The sequence below is a fragment of the Rhagoletis pomonella genome, unplaced genomic scaffold (assembly GCF_013731165.1).
Source record: "Rhagoletis pomonella isolate Grant_MI unplaced genomic scaffold, Rhpom_1.0 Rhpom_scaffold_00007, whole genome shotgun sequence".
Classification (NCBI taxonomy): domain Eukaryota; kingdom Metazoa; phylum Arthropoda; class Insecta; order Diptera; family Tephritidae; genus Rhagoletis; species Rhagoletis pomonella.
Window position 1 is genome coordinate 13,584,038 of NW_023458561.1, and position 24,128 is coordinate 13,608,165.

Consider the following 24,128-nt stretch of genomic DNA (forward strand, 5'->3'; position numbering starts at 1 on the left):
AAAAAAGATGCCGCCTACAGGGCCACGCTGCGATCGGGCGCAACGCGAGCCATGTGGGACCGTTATAGGGAACTGAAGAAGGAAGCGAGACGTATTTGCCGCAATAAGAAGAGAGAGGCCGAAATACGTGAGTGCGAAGAGCTTGAGATGCTGGCCGACAGGAAGAACACCCGAAAATTCTACCAGAGGGTTAGGCGACTTACGGAAGGTTTCAAGACCGGGGCGAACTCCTGTAAGAACAACAATGGCGACCTAGTGACCGATGTCCAGAATATACTTAAATTGTGGAGGGAACACTTTTATAACCTACTGAATGGTAGCAGCGCTGAAAGTAGTGAGGAAGACGAACCCGAGTCCCCAGTTGATGATGATGGAGTAGCTGTCCCACCGCCTGACTATGACGAGGTACGAATAGCGATTACGCGGCTGAAAAACAACAAAGCTGCTGGAGCTGACGGAGTGCCAGCCGAGTTATTCAAGTACGGCGGCGAGAAGCTGATGAGGTGCATGCATCAGCTCGTACAGAATATGGTCAGATGAACGCATGCCCGACGACTGGAATTTAAGTGTGCTCTGCCCAATCCACAAGAAAGGCGACCCCGCCATACACGCCAACTACCGCGGAATTAGCCTTCTAAGCATAGGTTACAAGGTCTTATCGAGCGTATTGTGCGAAAGACTGAAGCCCACCGTCAACGAGCTGATTGGACCTTATCAGTGTGGCTTTAGGCCTGGAAAATCCACCATAGATCAGGTATTCACAATACGCCAAATCTTGGAAAAGACCCGCGAGAATAGGATCGACACACACCATCTATTTGTCGATTTCAAAGCCGCTTTCGACAGCACGAAGAGAAGTTGCCTTTATGCCGCGATGTCTGAATTTGGTATCCCCGCGAAACTAATACGGCTGTGTAAAATGACGTTGAGCAATACCACCAGCTCCGTCAGAATAGGGAAGGACCTCTCCGAGCCGTTTGATACCAAACGAGGTTTCAGACAAGGGGACTCCCTTTCGTGTGATTTCTTTAATCTTATGTTGGAGAAGATAATAAGAGCCGCAGAACTGAACCGCTCAGGCACAATACTTTATAAGAGCGTATAATTGCTGGCGTATGCCGACGACATCGATATTATCGGTAAAAACAAGGGCTACGTCTGTTCTGCCTTCTCGGGATTGGATAGAGAAGCAAAGCAAAGCAAAGCAAAGAAGTGGGTCTGGTGGTGAACGAGGACAAAACGAAGTATCTCCTGTCAGCACACAAACAGTCAGAGCATACGCGTCTTGGCACCCACGTCACTGTTGACAGTTACAAGTTTGAAAAAGTAGACGACTTCGTTTATTTGGGAACCAGCATTAACACCAATAATAATGTCAGCCTTGAAATCCAACGGAGAATCACTCCTTTGGGCTGAGTAGGCAATTGAGAAGTAAAGTCCTCTCTCGTCGTACAAAGATCACACTCTATAAGTCACTCATCATGCCTGTGCTGGTGTATGGCGCGGAAGCATGGACAATGAAAGCATCTGATGAGGCGGCTCTTGGAGTTTTCGAGAGAAAGAATCTGCGAAAGATTTACGGACCTTTACGCGTTGGTGATGGCGAATATCGCAGACGATTTAACGATGAGCTGTATGAGCTTTACAACGATATAGACATAGTGCAGCGAATTAAAATTCAGCGGCTCCGCTGGCTTGGCCATGTCGTTCGGATGGACAGAAACGCTCCTGCTCTGAAAATATTCAACGCGGGCCGCGATGCTGGTAACAGAGGAAGAGGAAGGCCTCCTCTGCGTTGGAAAGACCAGGTGGAGAAGGACTTGGCTTCACTTGGCATTTTCAATTGGCGTCAGTTAGCACAGAAGAGAAATGACTGGCGTGCTGTTTTGAACTCGGCCAAAATCGCTTAGGCGGTTACAGCGCCAAATAAGAAGAAGAAGAACTCCAAATGATAAAGTTTCGTTGTTGCCTTTAGTTTCATAACTTTCGCTTTTGTAGAAACGATAGTACAAAACTATAGTTTTTATAAAAATAACTAAAAAAAGTTATTGGTAGATATTTTCCATATTTGGTAAATTTCCTTTCAAGTGGATGGTAAGTATTTTTTTAGTCAGTGGCAACCCTGAATGCCTGTAATTTTCGATGCGACGCGACACTCCCAATGAGGCCTAAAATAACAAAGAAAATCTTAAGTCAAGGTACTTAGTAATATATATAGAATCGATATTTATTAGTTATTTTTCCTTTGCTTATTATTAAAATTATTTTTGAATTAGCTTAAACAAAACTTTTTATCTTAGTAGACTAGTAGTGACTTAATCGTTAGAAACAAAATTTATCGTCAGTAAAATCTGCTGAAAATTCTTCAAGAAAAATACTACGTATTTTTTATTAAACCTGGACCCTAAGCTTTTAACATACTACGTATTTAAATTGGTACAAAAGTTAGTCATAATTTTCAGCTGCCATACTGATTTCTTAGATGTATGTACGTTCTCATTTTTCTCTATCATGATTATTTAGTAAAGCTCGGAGTTTTAAGTTAAAAAAGGCCGGAAAATATGTACATACGTAGTATCATAACATTAAGCAAAATGTTTATGCTGGTATATAAGTAAGTACTGCTTAAGTATGTTTAGGTAGAGGGTACATATTTTAGGCTTATTTTTTAGCATAAAAATTCGAGCTCTAATTATTAGTATGTATGTATGTATATTTTGTTTTATTTTAATTTAAAATGTTTATAATCTTTTAGTTTTTTTAATATTCCACAGTTTTGATGGCAGTTAATAAGTACTATTTGCAAACGTTCTTACTAAGATTTAATGCAACTACACGCATACGTATAATGATATGTACCATTTACTAAAAATTGACACATATGTATTACATACACTCTTTTCCAATGCAACCTGAATATTATTTCTCATTTCCCTGTGGCTACTTTATACTAGGTAATTCACTCGGGCATATTACATCCTCCCATTTTATACTTTTCTTGAGTAGGTGAAATTTTTAAAAGCCATTGCAACTTCCGTGGACAAGTTTTTGGGTTGTAGGTCGAAGTTCTATTTACATAAATTTCCGAACAATTGTGTAAAGTCCCAGTAGCAAAAGTAGCCATCCCAGTGACCTGCTTGAGGTAGCGCTGCTTGCGCTTATTTGGGCTTGACTAAGTTCCCTCTCGTCAACCACGAACGCTGGCTCGGACATTAATGGCTGATCAAAGGCCTTTAAGGACTCGCCGAAATGAACGCGACTGTTGCGCGCCAGACGCTGATTAGCCAATTTCAGCTCACGCAATTTCTCCTCCAATTGTAGTACTTCATCTGAAAACAAAGTTTTTGGTTAACATACTCATGTATAATTTTTCACATAAAAATATATATTAGAGGGATCCAAAATAACTAACCTAACGAATTTATGGTCTTAAAAGGACCTATTTACTGAGAAGAAAAATTTTCCATTTGGAAAAATTTGTATGGCAATTTTCAAAGGTGTCGGTCATTTGAAATTTTCCATGTAAATAACATGTACAAAAATTAGTTTTCATTAAAGATTTAATAACTATTGAACCGCTTGAAATGAAATATATTGACATATTCTTTAAGGACAATCAATTCTCAAAAAATGGCCTTAATGTTGATTGTCAAGACTGAAAAATATATATAATTACGGGCTATGAAAAGCAGAAATACGCAGTTTTAAGGCTTTATGATTGGAAATATGCCTGCTAAATGAAAAAACTTACACTAAAATAATACAAAATGTGTAGAAAATTTTGATTGTAAACCGGAGAAGAGAGAGTTTTAGTCCATTTATTTATTTTTTATTGCATTTTTAAACATTAATATTCTGCTTAATAATAAAATTCAGTTTACGAATACAGTATTCTATCGGTCTTGGGAATTACCAAAAATCTCCAGGTTCGTATCGCTGGATTGTTAAACAAACGCTCACGATGACCAAATTACAGTACAATTAACTTTATTGTACAACAAACACTTCACAATACTTGTTTATGCATTAACAACAATTAACAACACTAGTTAAAGCAATTAAATCACTTTACAAAACTTGCTTAACAAAATTGATCTCTGGTTTACAATTTGACTGGTAGCTTGCTAACTTGCAGCTGACTTGTCTTCTATCTGTAACGGCGGCTTTATATACCTGCGCTCGCACTCATGGCAACTATAGAACGTTCTGAAGTTTATCTCTCATTCTCTCGCTGTTCGCAGTCAAGGGGAATTTAAACAAGGTGGTGTTACTGGCGAATTTAGATTTTCGCCGCGGTACTTCCTAATGTCAAAATGATGTGCTTGTTGTAAACAAGGCGAATTCATATTAGAAGAAAGCTGCAAATTTTTACTGGAAAAGTGTATGATAACCAGGGAACGGATTTTTAGGACCTAAAAACCTATAAAAAAGGCAAAATAAAGTAACGAAATAGGCTGGAAAAGGCAAAATAAAATAGCGAAAAAGACAGGAAAAGGCACTAGGTATTGTAAAAAAGGCAAAATAAAACAGCGAAAAAGGCAGGAAAAGGCAAAAAAAAGGTATTGCAAAAAAAGCAAAATAAGGCACTAAAAAAAGACAGAAAATACGAAGAACAATCAAAAAATATATTTTTTTAGAAATGTTTATATTACAAGTAAAAAGAGAAAAACTATGAACTAGTTTCATTATATGAAAAATTTGTACTTTGAATCTTTGACTATTTTATCCTTCCGAGTTTCTAACTCATAAAACTTTAATCTGTATAGTTGTAGTAACATTGAACCACAAGATACATTTTGAAGTTTTCTGGCAGCATTTTGATTCGATTTTCGCGAAGAAAAGCCTTGATTGTACTAAATGTGCGATCGACGTAAGTTGATACAAGGGAGCCCAATTTAAATATGGAACGTTTGAAACGTTCATATTATCAGGAATAAGGGCGTTTTCCTCGCCCTTTATAGTTTTATCCACACCCCTTATTGTATCCAAGCCTTCGTTAGCTGAGAAAACGGCTTTGAATTTTTCCAACACCAATTTGGCAAGGGGCTCTGCGCTTCTATAAGCCGCATGGGCAATGTGTATATTTTTTAATCTTAAAAAAAAAATTGTAAACGCTATAATCACCTTTTTAAAGGTAGAAAAGGCAAAAAAGGCAAATATCTTAAAAAAGGCAAATATCTTTAAAAAAGGCAAAATCAAATGTGTATATATGGAATCAGGGAAAGCTAAATCGTGGACATTCTTAATCGAATATACTCTATCTCTTTAGCAGAAAAAAAGGCAATTTCCATAAAATCCGTTCCCTGATGATAAACAAAAAAATTTGCAGGAGAGCAACAAATCGAGAGCGCAACAACACGGGAGAGCTGCAAATTCTTGCTAGTGAAATTTCTACTAGCAGAAATTAGCTAGCAGAAGAAGAAGAAGAATAAATGTCATAGTAAAATGAGTGGAAATCAAAATATTAATGATGTACTAGACTGTGTAAGTGCTTGTGTGAAAAGCAAAGAGTTTAAAACTGTTTTATAAACAGTAATATGTTTACAGCAGAATATCAAAACTATTCACTTGCAAGTTTTTACTAGTTTTGCGTTCAGTAACTTTTTCTGCTAGTTTTCTTTTCTTATCAATTTTACGCTCTATTTTGCTTTTACGCTCTGGCTGCAATGTTTTACTGGAGAAGTTACTATACAAACCAAGGCGAATTTATATAAGGTGGTGTTACTAGCTCAGCTGATTTTGTGTATGTGTTTCGCCGCACGGCTTCTGATATCAAATTGAAAAATTTTGTTTGAATTTCTACACACACTCTTACAGATTTTGACAGTTTATGCCACCAAAGCAAAAACAAAATACATGTAAATTTTTGTTTTTGTACTCCTGCTATCACCTTATATTAATTCGCCTTGATACAAACCTATTATTTTGACATTAAGAAATACCGCGGCGAAAATCTAAATACTCCAGTAACAGCACCTTGTATAAATTCGCCTTGTTCGCAGTATTCATCTACTTGACGCTTCTAGCTGCCGAACATTCTAAAATTAAATATTGCTCTATAATTATTACTGAACAATGGACAAGTTGTTTTCGTCTCGCGGCATGATTATTTTAAGATATAAATTTTTTTTCATAATAATTATAACGGATTTTTATGATTTATGTTTCTCATAATGATTATGTGGGATTTTTATTTTTTTCGTCTCTCGGGACGCTTATTTCAAGACGGAAATGATTTACATATTCTCTTAATAATTATATGGTACTTTTATTGAAATGAAACTTCTTAATTGAGTTCGGTTTTTTAACGCGTTAAATATTAAACGCCACGATTGTTCATGTCATCAAATCTGTATCGTTCGTTAGATTTTCAAAAATGAGGTGTCAAATTAAAGGGCTTTGCTTTTACATAGTTTCAGTTTTTCGAAAAAGGTTGCCAGATGTTAGCGAATCAATAATCGAGCACGGAGACATTTGCGTTTAATTTCGTGTGTACCGATTCTATTAAGAGAAAATGTGGGACGTAAATCATTGTCGTCCTGAAATAAACGTCACGAGAGACGAGAAAAATAAAAGTCACATATAATTATTATGAAAAGACGTAAATCCTTTCCGTATTAAAATAAACGTCCCGGGGAATGAAAAAAAATAAAAGTCCCTCATAATTATTAAGAGAAGACGTAAATCATATTCGTCTCGAAATAAGCGTACCGAAGACGAATAAAAAAAAAAATTCCATATGATTATTATGAAAAGACGTAAATAATTTCCATCTGAAAATAACTGTCCTGCGAGACGAAAAAAGATATTTCTCGAAATAATTATTATACAAAGACGAAAAAAATTTCCTTTAAAACAAGGCGACGTTTTTGATCTCAAATAGTAGGATAATAATTATTTTGGGTCCCTGTTTAATACTATTAATCGTGTCTAAGTCAACCAAATTCAGGGTAATTTTCTAGAGATGCCCTACAAGAATATGCCTAGAAAAAATTTACGAATACAAATTTTTTTACATGTTATTTACATGGAAAATTTCAAATGCCCACCGACACCTTTTAAAATTAAAATACAATTTTTTCCAAATGGGAGAATGTTCTTCTCAGTAAATAGGTAATTCTAAAGCTGATGTCACATAAAACTTTTGCTTCGCTTTACGTGACAGATTCGCTTTGACAGATAAGATGAATTGTATGAAAATGCACAAAGCATGCCACATAAGTCGTTGAAGCGGCAGCGCGAAGCGAAAAGATGGTCAACTCCCATCTTTTTGCGCGCTTTGACAATCAGCCGGTTCAATATTTATTTTGTTTCGTCCAAATTCGGGTTTTCATGCAGAAACATAAAACTTAATTACATTGCTGATAATTTTAAATCAAAATAATTAAAATCCGCAGCAACTTTGATGAGTAAAAAGCGGTACAACATTGTTTTCTTGGCGTTCATTGTGGCATACATTTTGCGTCTGGCGCTTTGCTGGCAAAGTTATAAATGTCACGCAAAGCTACAAAGTTTTATCTGGCATCAGCTTAACGCCATAAATTCGATAGGCTAGTTATTTTGGATCACGCTAATATATATGCATGTAATTAATATTGAAAAATATCAATGGACTCACTACGATTGACGCCTTCAATGTCGTTGATTTTTATGAACATGGCCAAAGATATCTCGTACACTTTATTGGTATCCATCAAACCCTGAGCTAATAGCTCAGTGGTATCCCGTCTTCTGCGTCCATAACCGACTTGTCCATTTGAGCATTGAGTTCCGAGACATTTGTCTAGACAGACATTGACCGTTGCACGGAATTGTACGTAAGAGGAATCGGGGAATTTAAACGCTTTGAATTTCGCTGTCAGTGTGTCGCCATCAATAGTGTTGAAATTTTCGAAGAGATACGGGTCCACTGTGCACCTGAATAATCATTGTTGAATAGACATTACATTTAAATTTTTTAAACTTTTGTTTACCCTTTGAAAACTATGGTTTCAGAGAGCTGGCGAGTGTCAGTTACTTCAAGATAATTCACTCCTAGCCCGTAGACGGGAGCAGAGTCACGATCCAAATTTATTTCCATTGTCAATGGTGTACCAGGAGTAACTGTGAGGTCACCAGTGACCTTTTTTCCATTTTGATTGACACCTATCGATAGGCGTGGTTCCGGTGCACGTTCTGTCAAAGAAGTGGTAATCTCCAAGTCTCTATAAATAAATCATTAAAAAATGCAAATGTATACAATATGTCGAGTTACATATTTATAGACAAAACTTACTCTGGCTCTTGAAACCCAGCCGGTAGAACATCGCGCCTTACAATGCCATGGTGCTCGCGTTTGGTGACATTCATCATGAGTGCATTATAGAAGGGTTCGGTTGTAATACACTTAACGCTGACTATCTCCTTACCCTCAGGAGATTCAATGATAATCTTATGATAGTACACCTTCTTGCCCTAAGGAAGAAATTTATTCGTGCAAGAGGTATTATTTATTCGTACGTACACAGAGACTAAATATTATACTAGAAAAAGAAAATTATGTTTTTTTTTGTAATTATCACCAATAGTTTTGTGTGACACTTTTAGTTTTTTGCGAAACCAAAACTACTCTTAAAAAATTATTACCGGGGTTCATATGACGAGAGGAGCAAACAGTTCGTGGAAATAAAAGAAAGAATATGAAGTTGAATACGGAAGCATTTTTTTCTTCTGATATATTTCTTTTAAACATTCCCAGATTTCCGCGTGCCAAACACTATCTAAAATTTATATGGCCTTTGAATTGATTTAAAATATTTGGTTAAATAATCATTTAAAAACTTCCAGGATGAACGGTTTACATATCGTCACCTTAATTCACAAAGTCCCTAGCCAAAAAATTTTTTATTTTACAGGAGAAGCAAAAAACATCATAAAAAAGTATCAAAAACACGTAAAACCACGATAAAAAACATAACAAGGTAAAACCATTGAGGGGCAGTCTGATGTCTGCCAACATTAGTTGCGTTCCTTATCTCCCATAAATAGTCAGAAAAAGTCCGAAGTAGTCAGATTTAGTCCAAAAAGCGTTCCTTAACTCGAAAATGACAGCAAAAATGTGAGAGCAACACTCAGTGAGAGTGACATTCTTCAGTCCGAAGTAGTCAGATTTAGTCAGAAGAATTTTTGCTGGCAAAATCTTGAAAAGTGTCAAACTCAACTGAATTTAAATTAACGGAAATTAAAGAATACGCAAAAAGTGAGAATAATCTAAAAAGTAAAAAAGTGAATTGAAATTGGAAGGAGGCAAAAAATAATTGATATAAAGTGTTTATTGTGCTTGTGCTTGTGTGAATGTGTTTTGTACATACATTTCCATTCTTTTTTGACGTTAGTTTTGTTGTTGTCATTCTTTTGCTATTTTAGACTAAAAATTTGGTTTTTTGTGTTCCTTTACTTTTTCCTGTTATTCTCGTTGAACCGAACCGACAAAATTTTTCATCCGGATCTCGCCCCTGATTTTTATATTGTATGCATAAACATAAGTAAACAAATTAGTGTTTCTAGAAGTTGTGCCTGTTCAGTGTTTCCATACTCATTTTCATAAACAAAATTTTTCCAGGATGATGGAAAATAATGGCCTTTCTATTAGAGCTACCGATATTGTTCCTAAATTTGCAAAAGTTCGCAAACTGTATCTAATATTAAAAAAAAGATTAGAATATTTGGGACCAGCGACCTAAATGGACGCCAGCATTGTTAATGCTGTTCTTTACATCTTTTGACTATAGGCCAGTGCAATTATCAACAAAACAATTACAATTTGGTTTAAAACAGATAAGTTTGAGATTAACGATAAGCTAAAGGGCTGCGAGAAATGATGTTTGACTTTATCTTTTGCATTAACGGATTCATTATATAATAATATGCACCAAATCCTTTTTGCTGAACCCAGAATTTTTAACAAGAATTGGTCTTATTCGACTGGTGCGCTGTGGGTCACTTGGCGGTCGATGCGCGGGCTCTTACAATTAAAATAAAAGACTAATATTTTGCAGGCTTATTGTTGACTTCATGATACAATATATTATCACTATTACCAAGGAGAAAAATTAGATTTTCGACCCGCTCTAACCTACATATTTTACAACAGCCTTTTCATTCGTTTTCGCGTTTGAATTGATCAGATGGCTGACATTTCATTGGCTAATCTTAGTTTAAACCAGCCAGCTCGGGTGTTTAAACTATTTTTAAACCACAGCCGTGCACAGAAAAATTGGCCCTAAGTCGCACAATTAGATTGTTTGTTAAGTAAATTAGATTGTGTAGTCACACATATTTAATGCTTGTTCGCTTAATCTATTTCCCTTTTTCGTTTTGATGTCAGTAACCATTGAACTATTTACTGCCTCTTTGTTAACGACTACCTCCCAAACGTTTGCTAATCGCAAATTTTACTATTTGCATTATCAAAGAATACAATCACTCAAAATATTTTCAGAATCTATAAACTCAAAAAATTTGAAAAAAAACAAGCCATGATTGGAAATTTTTTCAATGTTTTCAAAATACACAACTTCTTGAGTTCCCCACACGTTTTTCAAACTTATATCACTTTATTTTTCCCAATTACTTTTTGTATAACTCATAAACTTGCTATTACAATTCATTTAAAGTGAATGAAATTCTGCTGATAGGGTTCATATGAACGGCGTTAATTTACCACAGTGATCAGCTTTTTCTTATTTATTAATTACTTAATTTTCTTGCTTGGTATGGTAAGCAAAAAATCCCGTTTTTCGACAGAAAATCCCATTCACCCTTTTTAGTCATGAAATCCCGAAAAAAGGGCGAAATCTCACAAACTTGCAACACTGGTACATACATATGTACAGAGCCAAAGGGAACATTTTCTTTGACTAGGTTTTGGTTTTGCCCTTTGCATTCACACACAGAAACTCTTTTGTACGCAATTGTTGTTGTCAGCCAACTTGAATTACTCAGACGAACGAGAGTACAAAGCGTGTTTCCCGAAAGCAAGAATGATATTCTCTCAATCGTGCATGCACACCAATGTAGCAATGCTTTGAACGATATGAAAAAAAAACAAAAACGAAAGCGAATATATGGAACAATTTTTCATTCCCCTATTGTCCGCTGAGACGCTGCCTATCGAAATGAACGTAGCAATGCTTTGCTCAATGTAAAAATTTTAAAATCTTTCGACGCAAATATTTCGAAAATGGTTCAATGAATCTTAAATGTGAAAAGTTTGTGCAAAGTTTCAGATCGAGCACTTAAATTTTATGTATAATTTGTCTCTGTGTGACTTGTAGATCGCTGGGAATAAGCGCTTTGTTTCCGAATAATATATAGATTTTGAAGGTCACATTGAATAAAATTACTTTGACCTTCAAAATTAAAATTTTAGATTTTTTGTCTTTCTTTTGACCTAAAAACACCATATAATGAACTTAAAACAATATGCAAAATGCCTTTTTAGGTTCCTGCTACCATTGAAAGGGATTCCTTGATGCAAGAACACCAAAAATACTTGTTTAAACTTTTTTAAAAGATCACCTCATACTGTTCTCAGGTAAGAAAATAAAAAAAATTGAGAACCTCCTAATTTGAAGGTGATTTGAAAGGTGAAGGCAACTTTTTTTTTATCCAACGAAATTATTTTTCCTCGATTTTCTTTTTCAAATGCTTTAAAATGCTGTTAAATTTATTTCGCTAGATGGTTTTGTTCTCGAGATATTACATTTTGTCAATATTTACACTGAGCGGTGTTTAACAATAACTTTTAATTTGCTAATTTCTTATATATCGTTCACACTACAGCATTAACCACAGAAATTACATTGCCGAATATTGTACAATATATTATTCACAAGTTGAAATAAAAATAAAAAAAATAAAAATAATCAAATAATTATATTAATCGTAAAATGAAAAAATCGAAAACAATTCAAAATAATCAAATAACTATATTAATCATGCAATTAAAAAAAAACCCCAAAATAATTGAAAATAATCAAATAATTATATTAATAATGTAATTATACAAATAATTTTTAGCAAAAAAAAACCCACTTCAATTCTCATATAAAAAAATATATATATACATATATATATTAGGGCGGGTCAATTTGTATGGATCGATTTTTTCGACATTGTTCCTAGCATATTCGGATTCTTCATAAAATTCTAAGAAAAAAATTCCTCCAGACCATAGCTCAATTTCGAGCCTGCGCATTTTTAAAAGAAGATATCTTATATATAAAATTGGATTGCTGTCCGTTAGCCTCGCTAAGACTTGAAAACAGCTTGACCGATTTGAATATTTTTATTTTTTTGGTTTGTTTTTTATAATATCCGGATTGTTAAAACCAGAAAAAATAGAGAGTTGCCACCTGTTTAAAAATCCCAATATAAGTAAATTAATTACATAAATTAGATATTGCAATATGGGTGTCAAAAGAAAGAGGTTATGAAGGCTTACAGGCAAAATTATTTTTGAGGGGGGATGCAACCTGTTTCAAAATTTAGTTAAATAAAATTGATAAGATAAATTAAATATTGCAATATGGGTATCAAATCAAAAGGGTTTAAGAAGGCTTACTACTGAAAATATTTTTGAGTCGAGTTGCCACCAATTTCGAAAATTTAATTCAATTAAGTTAATAAGATAAAGTATGTATTATAATATAGGTGTCGAGCGAAAAGTATTTGAAAAATTATTGATTAAGAAATATTTTCTATAGGCCTGCCACCTACCTGCCTAAAAACTAAAAGCCATACTCGCAAATATTGCTCAAAACTTTTGAGGCTCGCATCAATGTGGAATACTGTAACTCCGTCAAGATAGTGTTTATTGATGGCAAACAAAGTACTATCATGTTTGGCAATGATATCACCCCATCGAACAATGCACTCAGCCTCGATATAAAAAGAGAACAAAAGCCGAAGTATTAGCCGAAGCAGTTCATACAAATGTTCCACAATTGAACTAACAAAAAAATATGGCCTACGACTTTTATAGAAAAGTAAAATTTAAACAAAAAAACAAAACCGACTTCAATTCTCATATACAAATTTAAAAGTACCGTTATTTTCTTCATGGCCCAATTATCGGATCTACACTCAATTAGTAGGAGACTACCTCTGAGGAACCACCTTTCCTTTCAAAAAGAATTATAGAAAACGGATAACGTAGTCCAAAGTTACGCGGTAACATACATAAAAACATATTCCGACGAATTGATAAAATATGCAGATTAATATTTAATAAAGTGTTACGGATATATTTTTTTTAATACAAACCTGTGCTTGGGAGCTTATTGATATGAAAAATTAATTTCTGATATCTATTTTTTATTTAAAGAACCGCAAGATTGCACTACAAAGCAAATTACATATTTTTTACTATTGTAACGGGAGAAGTTACTGTATGTATTTTTTTATATGTACAGTGTCGAACAAAAGTTTTGGCACAGTATTTCCGATAATTTTTTATAAAAACATAGTTCATACTACACTAAAACACATAAAAATCAAATGTGTAAACTTTGTGAAAAACTCAGGAAAATTCAATAAATCTGCATACTAATTTGCAATTTTATATTCAGATTTTCAAGCAACTTCAAACCTGCACTTTGATAAACTAAAATTGAATGGATTATTAAACTGCATACTTGGAATTTTTCTAAAAAATACTTTGCCTATTTTGCGTAAAATTTACTGTGCCAATACTTTTGTTCGTTACTGTAAGTTTAAGGGTTTATTTACCCTTAACTTAAAAAAACCAAAAAAAAATTTACAATATTTTTCGAATCATACATTTTTTTGTGATTAACAATGTATTTATATTTTTTTTTGGTTTTAGATCCTTTTTGCTTTCAACACGAGGTATCTTTTTTCTAGTTTCTATTGTCATAGCCATAACTCTCTATTTTTATCAATCAATCAATTATATAATTTTTTTCGGCATTTTTCCTAATTACAAGTAGAGCTTTATAAAACTTTTATAACACCAAATGTTTATCAAGCCTGGGATTTTATGTTATCCGGGCAGGCTTATTAATTTAGCCAGAGAATATGTTTTCTTTATAAAGTTTACCCAGTTACCCATTTTAAACTGCTAACTGTACTGTATCAGCGGTTAAAACTTGTTAAATTTTTATTTAAAATTTTCGGTAAGGAATAAGCGAGTGGATGAAAAATATATAAACCGTAAGAACGGCCCATATATATGTATATGAAAGAATACACACATGCGACGACTCTAGCCATTGTGTGTCATTCCTTTAAATTATAGTTATTATTAAAAAAATAACGTTCGTAGCACTTTAGTAAATATTAATCGGTATATTAACTGAGTATATATAAGGACTAGAAGATGACCCGGTGAACTTCATATTATCTATAATTTATTTGAATTTAACTTTGATCAATTATAACAAATCTTCAAAATCCAATACAATGAGATCACTAATACTGCCTGCTGTTATAGCTGATAAAAGATTCCACACCTATAAGATGTGCCACGCCCCTTTTCACAAACTCATTTATATACATATATCTTTCCATAAGCACCTAACATAGGTATCTGTGCATTTCAAATTTCGAGTTCATGTGACTATAATTCCGAAGTTAGAGCTGATTAAAAATTTTCACTATGGGAGGTATCCCTCATCCCCAAAATAAGAAAATAATTATAATCAAAAATAAGAAAATAATTATGTAATTAAAATTAATTACTTAATTAATTAATTAAATTTTTTTGAAAGTAATTACTTATTAAACATTAAAAAGGTGCAAATAATCGTATTTAATCATTAAATGGTTACCCAAAAAAACATGCTTTAATTAATAATCATTATGATTATTAATCATTATTTAACAGGTCTGCTCCCATACAACTGATTGTTCAGTTATTAGAATTTTCGTTATAACTCCTCCATTTATGCACCTAGGAACATGAAATTTTGCAATACTTCCACCATTAACAACAGAATACTTACAGTGAAAATAACAAAGATCGGGTCACTTTTACATACAGCTCTCATACAATTGATTGTTCAGATAAGCGATTTTTTGTTATAACTCCCATTATCAAAAAAATAATTACAGTGAAAATGGCGAAGAATCGGGTCGCTATAACCTATTGCCTCCATACAACTGATTGTTCAGATATGATGTTTTACTGTAAAACTTTTTAATTTGGACAGCTAAAACCGATAAATTTCGTAAGCTATTTTATAAATAATAATACAAAGTCTACTGAGAAAATCGTCAAAATCTATGCTGTAGAAGCCTTATCTCTTATACCACTGATTGGTTCAGATACCAGTTTTTGCGATATAGTACATATCTCTTTTATGTAGGAAGCTAAACCCATTAAATTGTGTTACCGGTTTACATACCGATCACACAGCAGTGAAAATCACTTAGATTTTGTGCTATGTAAGGTATATCTTCCATACCTCTGGTTGTTAGATAAGATTTTTTATATATGTATCTCCTCTATCTATGCATGCTGTAAATATATAATTTTTTTCAAATGCAGTAATCTGTTAAAGTAAAATTTTCAGATGCTCATGAAAGGTATGAAGCCTTCGGCACAGCCGAAGACAGCGCTGCTCTTACTTGTTTCGATCGATTTAGCTCCAAACGAATATTTCTTCTGGCAACACTGGTTAAGGACTGTCCGCCTCTTCGTCCAAATATGATTGAGACCTGTCGTAGTAGAAATGGGCTATCACGTTGAACAAAAGGCCTAAGAAGCCTCAACAGTCTTCTGGCAATATTACTTATGCTGGTATTCAGTAAACAAGTCTCATCATTTTAGTTATTAAATTTTAGACGTAAATTAATGACTTTTTTTGTGACTTAAGATGATTTGGGTATTCAGTATGAGAAAATCACAAAAAGTGCAACAAAAATGTGTGTTGAAAACAAACCGAGACAGTCAGTGATAGCGACGAATTGAGAGAACGGTTTTACCTTACTATGTTTTTATCATGACTACACCTGGTATAATTTCACCATCGGTGAAAGCCGTGTCAACAATTTACTGTTGCATCAGACGGCAATGGAAACTCTGATCTCTTGGTTATCATGGACAAACCGAAAATTACTGTTTTCAAAAATTATGTTACTTTTTTCTTAGTGTAACATTTCTAAAGCTGTAACACATTCTTGGACCGATTTCTCGAATATAACGGCAATAAGAACAATTGTTATTAAGCTTTACAGAGAAAAATTTTAAATTTCGGCCGGGTGTTTACTGGTCGTGTAAACAATTAATCTTAATTATTAAATTACCTATGAGTATCCTTCTATTTACAATGTTTACAATTTATTTAGGTTTAAAGCTCAAAGTATTGACGACCAAACAAAGTTTCTTCAAGATTACATGAATAGGATCTTTGCTGACTTCGTTCCACTCACAAGCGAAATAGCAAAATGCAATTGCAAGCCTCGGTTCAATCCTAAATTTAAAGACATTATTGGTGCTCGTAATCAAACCTACTTGAGGTGGAAACGGTACAGGAACCCTGAAGCAGTCGAGCAGGTTCTGCAATTCACTTCCGAGTGAATTCCAACCCCCGATAATTTGAATTCAAAGCGAACTTGACTCCAATTCACTCGAAAGTGAATTGCAGAACCTGCCGGATTAAGCCGATTTAAAACAGCTCGGCTCACAGTTAACAAAGTCATTAGGTCTGCCAAAGCAACGTATTACAAAGAAAAGTTCAGCTCAGCCATGAATTGAAAGCAAGCGTGGAAAATAATAAAAGAAATTGGGATGGGAAAATCAAACGAAAGTTCAACTCTTCGCTCCGACCTAAATTCGGACGAATTAAATAGAAACTTTGTTAGTTTACCAAGTTCTTTAGCTAATACATGTCTTGAAAAATACGGTGCTCGCGTAAATGTTAGTATCAGTCCTTGTGCAAGCCTTACTATTCATTAAATCTAAAGCCGTGAGATTTGACGGAATTCATGCTAATTTTCTGAAAATAATACTACCTAAACTCCTACCGTACGTGACTTACTTAATCAACTAAATTTTGACCACCAGTGCCTTCCCAAAGTGTTGGAAAGTTTCTAAAATAAACCCTGTTTATAAGAAAAATAACGAGTATCGACCAATAGCTACTTTTCTCTTTTTATCACAAGTGGTATATCGCATTTAACACAAACAAATAATTTCTTATGTATATAACAGACTTCTTACAGACCACAGTCGGGCTTCAGATCTAAAAGGAGCCGTATAACAGCACTCTTACACTTAGTCGAAAGTATTGGATCGCAAATTAGCGATAATATTGCATTCCTAACCCTTTTAGATCATTCAAAGGCCTTTAACTCAGTGGACCACATGATATTATGTAAAAAGCTGGAGAACTTATTTAAGGGTTCTATCTTGGGAAGTTTTTTATTTGTTTTGTTCATAAATCATTTGCCTAATGTTCTTAAATTTTGTAATGTCCACATATACGCTCATTACGTCCAATTATATGTTTGTTGTCCTCCTGATCGTATTCGTATGTGTAAATATAAATATAGTATTTGTTCGATTTTCTTAGAACCTTAAACTAATAACCAGGGATTTTATGGAAATTGCCTTTTTTTCTGCTAAAGAGATAGAGTATATTCGATTAAGAATGTCCACGATTTAGCTTTCCCTGATTCCATATATACACATTTGATGTTGCCTTTTTTTGCCTTTTTTAAGATATTTGCCTTTTTTTTGCCTTTTTTAAGATATTTGCCTTTTTTTGCCTTTACTACCTTTAAAAAAGTGATTATAGCACTTAGAGTTTTTTTTTTTTTTAAGATACACATTGCCCATGCGGCTTATAGAAGCGCAGGGACCTCTTGCCAAATTGGTGTTGAAAAAATTCAAAGCCGTTTTCTCAGGTAACGTAGGCTTGAAGACAATAAGGGGTGTGGATAAAATTGTAAAGGGCGAGGAAAACGTCCTTATTCCTGATAATATGAACGTTTCAAACGTTCCATATTTAAACTGGGATCCACTTGTATCAACTTACGTCGAGCGCACATTTAGTACATTGAAGGCTGTTGTTCGCGAAAATCGAATGAAAATGCTGCCAGAAAACTTAAAAATGCATCTTGTGGTTCAATGTTACTACAACTATACAGATTAAAGTTTTATGAGTTAGAAACTCGAAAGGATAAAATAGTCAAAGATTCAAAGTACAAATTTTTCATATAATGAAACCAGTTCATAGTTTTTCTATTTTTACTTGTAATATAAACATTTCTAAAAAAATATATTTTTTGATTGTTATTCTGTCTTTTTTTAGTGCCTTATTTTGCTTTTTTTGCAATACCTTTTTTTGCCTTTTCCTGCCTTTTTCGCTATTTTATTTTGCCTTTTTTGCAATAGCTAGTGCCTTTTCCTGCCTTTTTCGCTATTTTATTTTGCCTTTTCCAGCCTATTTCGTTACTTTATTTTGCCTTTTTTATAGGTTTTTAGGTCCTAAAAATCCCTTCCCTGCTAATAACAAACTGTTTTCGATTATTTTATAGTATGTAAGTCTCTAGTTTATGGGGCAACTGCTAAAATATTTGCAAAAAAGTCGTTATTGGTAACATTAATGTCATTTTTATACATATATACGAACGTATAAAATTGAATGCAAAATATAACCATAAAATTTAATTAAGTTACACTTAACAGCAAAAGTCTGCGTACACCATTTTTTTTTAAATATTCACAGTATATTGAGAATTGTAATTTGTTTGTTATTATTTTATAAAAATATGATCATGCTTAAAACAAAATCATATATGTTTTAAAACTTTATACAAAACAAAGTTAAATTTAACGATTTTTCATCAAAATTTTTTACCTTTAAATTAGGTTTAAAAAAATTAACAAAAGTGGTAAATAATCTCACTTTGAAATGGGGGTGCTATTGATATGAACGATACTGTACATACGTAAATATATCGCTGAGCACCCGAAATGTGTAGTTATGTTTATAATTTTAAATATTTTTCGTATTGTATTTGTTTTTGTTTGTATTTAAGTACTATGCCTCATACTCCATAAACCATTTAAATTCAAACTTCTAACTGTGCTGCAAAGTTGATAGAGCTCTAAAACCTGTCTTCAAATTTCAAAATTTTTAATCGGAGATTTTTTTCATAAATATTTCGAGTATTATGTTTTGTAGCCTATAAAATTTTAGTGCAACAAAGTGTAATATTGCATCTTAAACGAAAATATTTAAATACGAGAATAGGTTCATTCCACGGTAATCGATACCGAATGAAAGGAAAAAAAACTTAAGAATTTGACTGTAATATTTCTAATAAGTAAGAGTAAATAATTCGTTAGCATTGTAACGGCGTAATTTTCAAATTTTTCGGGCAAGTATAAATATTTTAATATATATTGAAGCAAAGCATAGTTTAATGTCAAGCCCGTCACAAAATACACAAAATAGTTATTTTTTGAAGGAAAACAGATCTTGGACAATATAAAAAAGCTGACGAGAGTAACGCTATAATACAAGGGAATATGTGCGAATTACTTTTAAGCATTTATATGCTTTTATTTTCGAAAAAAGAACCGATTATGGTGTCATATGTCACACCCGTCACAATTGAAAGTTTGACAAACTCCAATAAATTCGGCCAGGGACTGCTACCGTTTCTTATCTGCTATACTGAAATGTGTCACATATATCTGTTTGTGATCAGCGATGATAAAGCTAATCATAAAGATATGTTGCTCAAGCGATGGGAAAACTTAAGCTATGCCGTTACGGATAAAAAGAAACCATTACTTCGCTTGTCAGGGCAAAAACAGTATCTAAAACGGTTTTTACAGGTAACGGCCTCGGTTTGACAAGTAACAGCTTAATACTATTTAAAAATAAGGTACATTACAATTACTCAAGCATACAATGGAGATGAAGAGTCCGATCAAGGATTATCCCGTCTTTAGGTGGCAGAATCTTGTATGTGTTCGTAAAATCCGATTTTTTGAGAAATAAAGTTAGTTTAGTTGTCTAATAATGTGTATTTATGTATTCATGCTCAACTTGTCACACCCGTCACAAAGTCAAGTCACACCCGTCACAGTTGAATTTGGAACATATAATCTATAATTTCCAATAGAGGTAAGCAACTTTGGCGTAAATGTTGAGAATGTTTATTTAACTGTACAACGAAACTCTGATGCGAGTAAGTAGTAGTTAATTTGGTTTGCGTACTCGTCACACCCGTCACAGTGACTAAAATTCAGATAACTCGTTCGGATTTAATTGTTTTTGAATTTTTTTTTCTAGGCATTGTGTATGTCTCGTAAACCTATTAGAAAATACTCGCTTTACAAAATTTTATATTACAGTTTAAGAATTAAGCTTTAAAATGTGAGTTGAAATGTCACACCCGTCAACGTGGAATGAGCCAATACCTTCAAGTCGTGCGTAAAGTTAGTAGGGATAAATCGATACAAGTAAATCCGAGTACATATTCGATACTTTTCTCAATTTACCAAGTAGTTTTTTACTCGATACTTTTTACTGCGATCCAAGTAGGTATCGAAACAAAGTACTTGTATCAGAAGCGCAAAACTCATTATGCTTCAGCATCTTTTTTGAAAAGCAACCCATTAGAGGAATGGGGAGATATGCGCACTACATTTCCGCAGCTCTATAAGCAAGCCCGTCTATACATAAAGGTTGTTGGGTCATCTGTCCCTTGTTAGAGTCTTTTATAAAAAAACAGGTACAACTATCAGGCATGTTCTAAAATTCGAAAATTTGAGATCGACTCGATTTCGATAATTTTCTCGATGGTTTTTCAACCCAAAAATTTACAAGTCTCGCATTAAAATGATTTATTTCATATCGCTGCTGCTTCTTTTACGGTTTTCAATTAGAACATTTACTCTTTTCATCAGATACAATTGAAAAATATTTGGCAAATCGCGTCGAGTTCAAAGTTTCGAATTTCAGAACATATCAAAATCTCGCCTTTCAGGAAAACATTTGGCAAAAAAAGAGTTATTTTCTCAAACTCATCTTATATGAAAAACACTTTATATATTAGTCTGGTAAAAAATGTATTCTATTGTTTTTGTATGAAAAAATATTAGAAGATAAATAATCTTGTAAAAATGCATATTTTTTGTGAAAAAAATTCTATAACTTTGAAAAATTTGCAAAATCGTCGTTCTATGTACAAGTACTCGATACCTTTCCGATACTGAGTAGGTATCAATACCTTGCTTGATACAAGTACAAGTACTGATTTGAGTAATACCTTAATGGTATCGATTTATCCCTAAAAGTTAGTACAGTAAGAGTTATAAAAAATCAGCGCGATTAATTATTCTAAAATTTAATGGGCTATAGAACTGCATATTAACAAACTCTGATTTAAAAAATTTGAAGTTTTTATAGCAGTTTCTAGAATTCTACTAAATTTCCAACACAGTTAGAAACGTGAATTTATTTGTTTATGTTATAATACTTAAGAGCCATCCTTAAATGCAAAATTTACGAAAAATATTTTGCACGAAAACCATTGTGAATATTCAAAATTTTAGAAAATGAAGGAACAACTGACACTTTATGTTCCTAATTTTACAGCACAGTTTGGCTCAAAAAGTAAATTAGTGCAAAACAAATAGCTATTTAAACATAAAATGAAGTATTTTTTATTTACAAAATTGTATGCGAGCTTATTTAAAGAAAAGGCGCTATACTATACTTCTTAGAACCAGCTCAAAACTAACCCACATTTGTTCTAGCCCGGAAGGGGACCCTTTTTGAACTATCTAGGAACTGTTTTATATGAACTGTCTCAGAACCATCTAAGCCAGAGTAAGCTCAGAATAAGTTCAAAAGTTCTGCAGAGGGCGAAAATTGGCACTTCGTAGGACATCGCCATATTAAAAACAGTTGAAAGCATTGAGTTGGGATAGATGAAGAACCAGTATCGTCCCTTTTCAAGCTAGCTCGGCGCAAGTTCTGAACCAGTTTAATTTGCTGCAGGGCACGCACACAGTGGCATCAATTGCACGCACACTACAAAAATCTCTGTCGAAGCTGCCCACCTGTGCTTTAAAGCTTAGCTTGTAGAGATGTGCTGATTTGCCGGTACCTGATACTCGGTACCCAATACTTCAGACGGATTTCGGTACTCAATACTTACTTTTCGGTACCCAATAGCGATTATATACATATCTTAAACCTTCTGCAGCTTTTTGACATTATTTTTAACAGAAGATCTGTCAAAAAATATGCATAGACTTTATTTCGACTATGAATATGTTTCACAATTAGTACAAATAACCTTATATCAACAGTAAAATACCATTTTACCATTTCCAACTTCGTTGATCTAAAATTTAAGAAAAATTCTTTGACGGAGAAAGAAGTCTTTCAGGCCTACAGAGGTAACATCGTCCGACTCATCTACCAAAAAAAGGTTTCGCTCGGCATTTTATAGGCTACGCTCCCCTGAACCGCTTCTATTTTTGGACTTTATGCATTCTTATTGGAAGCATAAACATTTCGGTACCGAGTATCGAAAATATTGGATACTTTTTAAATCGGTACGATCAATACCTAAAAGTATCGACTCAGCACATCACTAATATATAGCTTGCCCGGCGGGCGACTGCGCGGCGTATTCGCGTATACATACACGCTCTACTTGGGAAGACAGCGAAAGCTTCGTTCAACCCCTGTAGGGAAACCGCGGACTAGTGAATCAAATTTCTAGTTCCGTACTAGGTCTTTATCGCCAAAAAGGAACTAGTCCGATAGGAACTAGATCTCCACCAGTCGGCGAAAAGTGGTACTTTTAAAAGACTAATTTTTTTCAGTTTTATTGACTAGAAATCTATATCTAAAGTGACGAATTTAGAAATTGTTCGGAACTATAGAAAAAGGGATGCAGAACGAACTAGATCTTATTTGTCGAATTTAGAACCAGTTCGGAACTATCGAATAAAGCATGCATCGGGGGGCTTGTTTACTTTACATAGATATGTGTTCGGTGGCTTTTTCGTTCAAATACGCTTCAATTCTGTGCTTCGCAGATGCTTTTTCATAGCTTGGTAATACAAAACTAAAATTTGTGTTAACATTTCAACATCTTGGGACAGTCTGGAATCTAAGAAATAACAGCGAGCACCTCTGCAAACTCAGCTACAGCTAAAGGTATGTAAACGTACATTTCTCACAATCATTCAAACAAATTTATTTTCAAATTGAAAACACATTTCTTCCAAAATAACTTAAAATCGCACTCACGGAAGAACCAAAGAGATTGAAAAATCATGATACTTTTTTCTTTCGTCTGTCGATTTTAGAACTGGTTCGGAACTATAGAATTTAGGACTAGTTCGGAGCTATCGAAAAACGGATGCAGCGGGGGGCAATTGACACTTCCTAGGACATCGCCAAGTTAATTTCGCCAGCTGCTTGCATGCAAAAGAGATTTATCGCGAACCAGTACTGGGTCTAAATTTACTAGAAGCGCACCAGTTCAGAACCAGAGATTTTCCCCACAGGGACTGCACGACTCGTTCGCACGCACACAGTGACATCAACTGCACGCACACTACAAAAATGCTCTGCCGAAGCTGCCCACCTCTGCTTAAAGGTTCGATTCCCTCTAGTACTGCTGGAGTCAATCGCTACTGCACCGACTCCTAGGTAAGTAGCTACTCTATTAACCCGTGGCAGTGTACATGGTAGTGCAGAGTCGAACCAGTCGGAAGCAGAATAGCGAAAAACTACGACAGAGGGCGCCCATAAATCACGCAAGTGACTACTTTAGTAACTCCCGGTAGTGCAGAGAGGGCCGATGGTGACTTCCGCCTAGGACATTGCCTTGTAAAAGTAATCGATGAAATATATTGCAATTAGTCGGTCGGTAATTGACGGAGTTTATCAGGTAGCTACCGATTCAGCAGTCCTGTAGTCGCTGCCCCGTACTGCAGGGTTTGTATGTATTTAATAGTAATTTATCGTTGGCGATACGAAATCAGCTGCTGGATTACCTACATTGATGGAAAAGTTGGTACAATCGTACCTTTATTTAGTTTGAAAGTGCATTCGGTACAAACACACAATTTTAGGTACATT

General features: G+C 34.1%; 1 protein-coding gene across 5 annotated transcripts in view; it reads right to left on the reverse strand.

The window, feature by feature from the left end:
* Nucleotides 1–2,202: 2,202 nt before the first annotated feature.
* The window catches only part of LOC118742349, a 205,477-nt gene continuing 183,551 nt past the window's right edge, over nucleotides 2,203–24,128 (reverse strand). For all 5 annotated transcript variants that reach the window (XM_036474351.1, XM_036474354.1, XM_036474353.1 and 2 more), the window contains exons 4-7: nucleotides 8,276–8,454; nucleotides 7,974–8,204; nucleotides 7,619–7,917; nucleotides 2,203–3,329 (exon numbers count right to left, since the gene is read on the reverse strand). In XM_036474351.1, coding sequence (XP_036330244.1) covers nucleotides 3,073–3,329; nucleotides 7,619–7,917; nucleotides 7,974–8,204; nucleotides 8,276–8,454 — 966 coding nt within the window. In that variant the 3' untranslated portion in view covers nucleotides 2,203–3,072. The remainder of the gene's footprint in view (nucleotides 3,330–7,618; nucleotides 7,918–7,973; nucleotides 8,205–8,275; nucleotides 8,455–24,128) is intronic.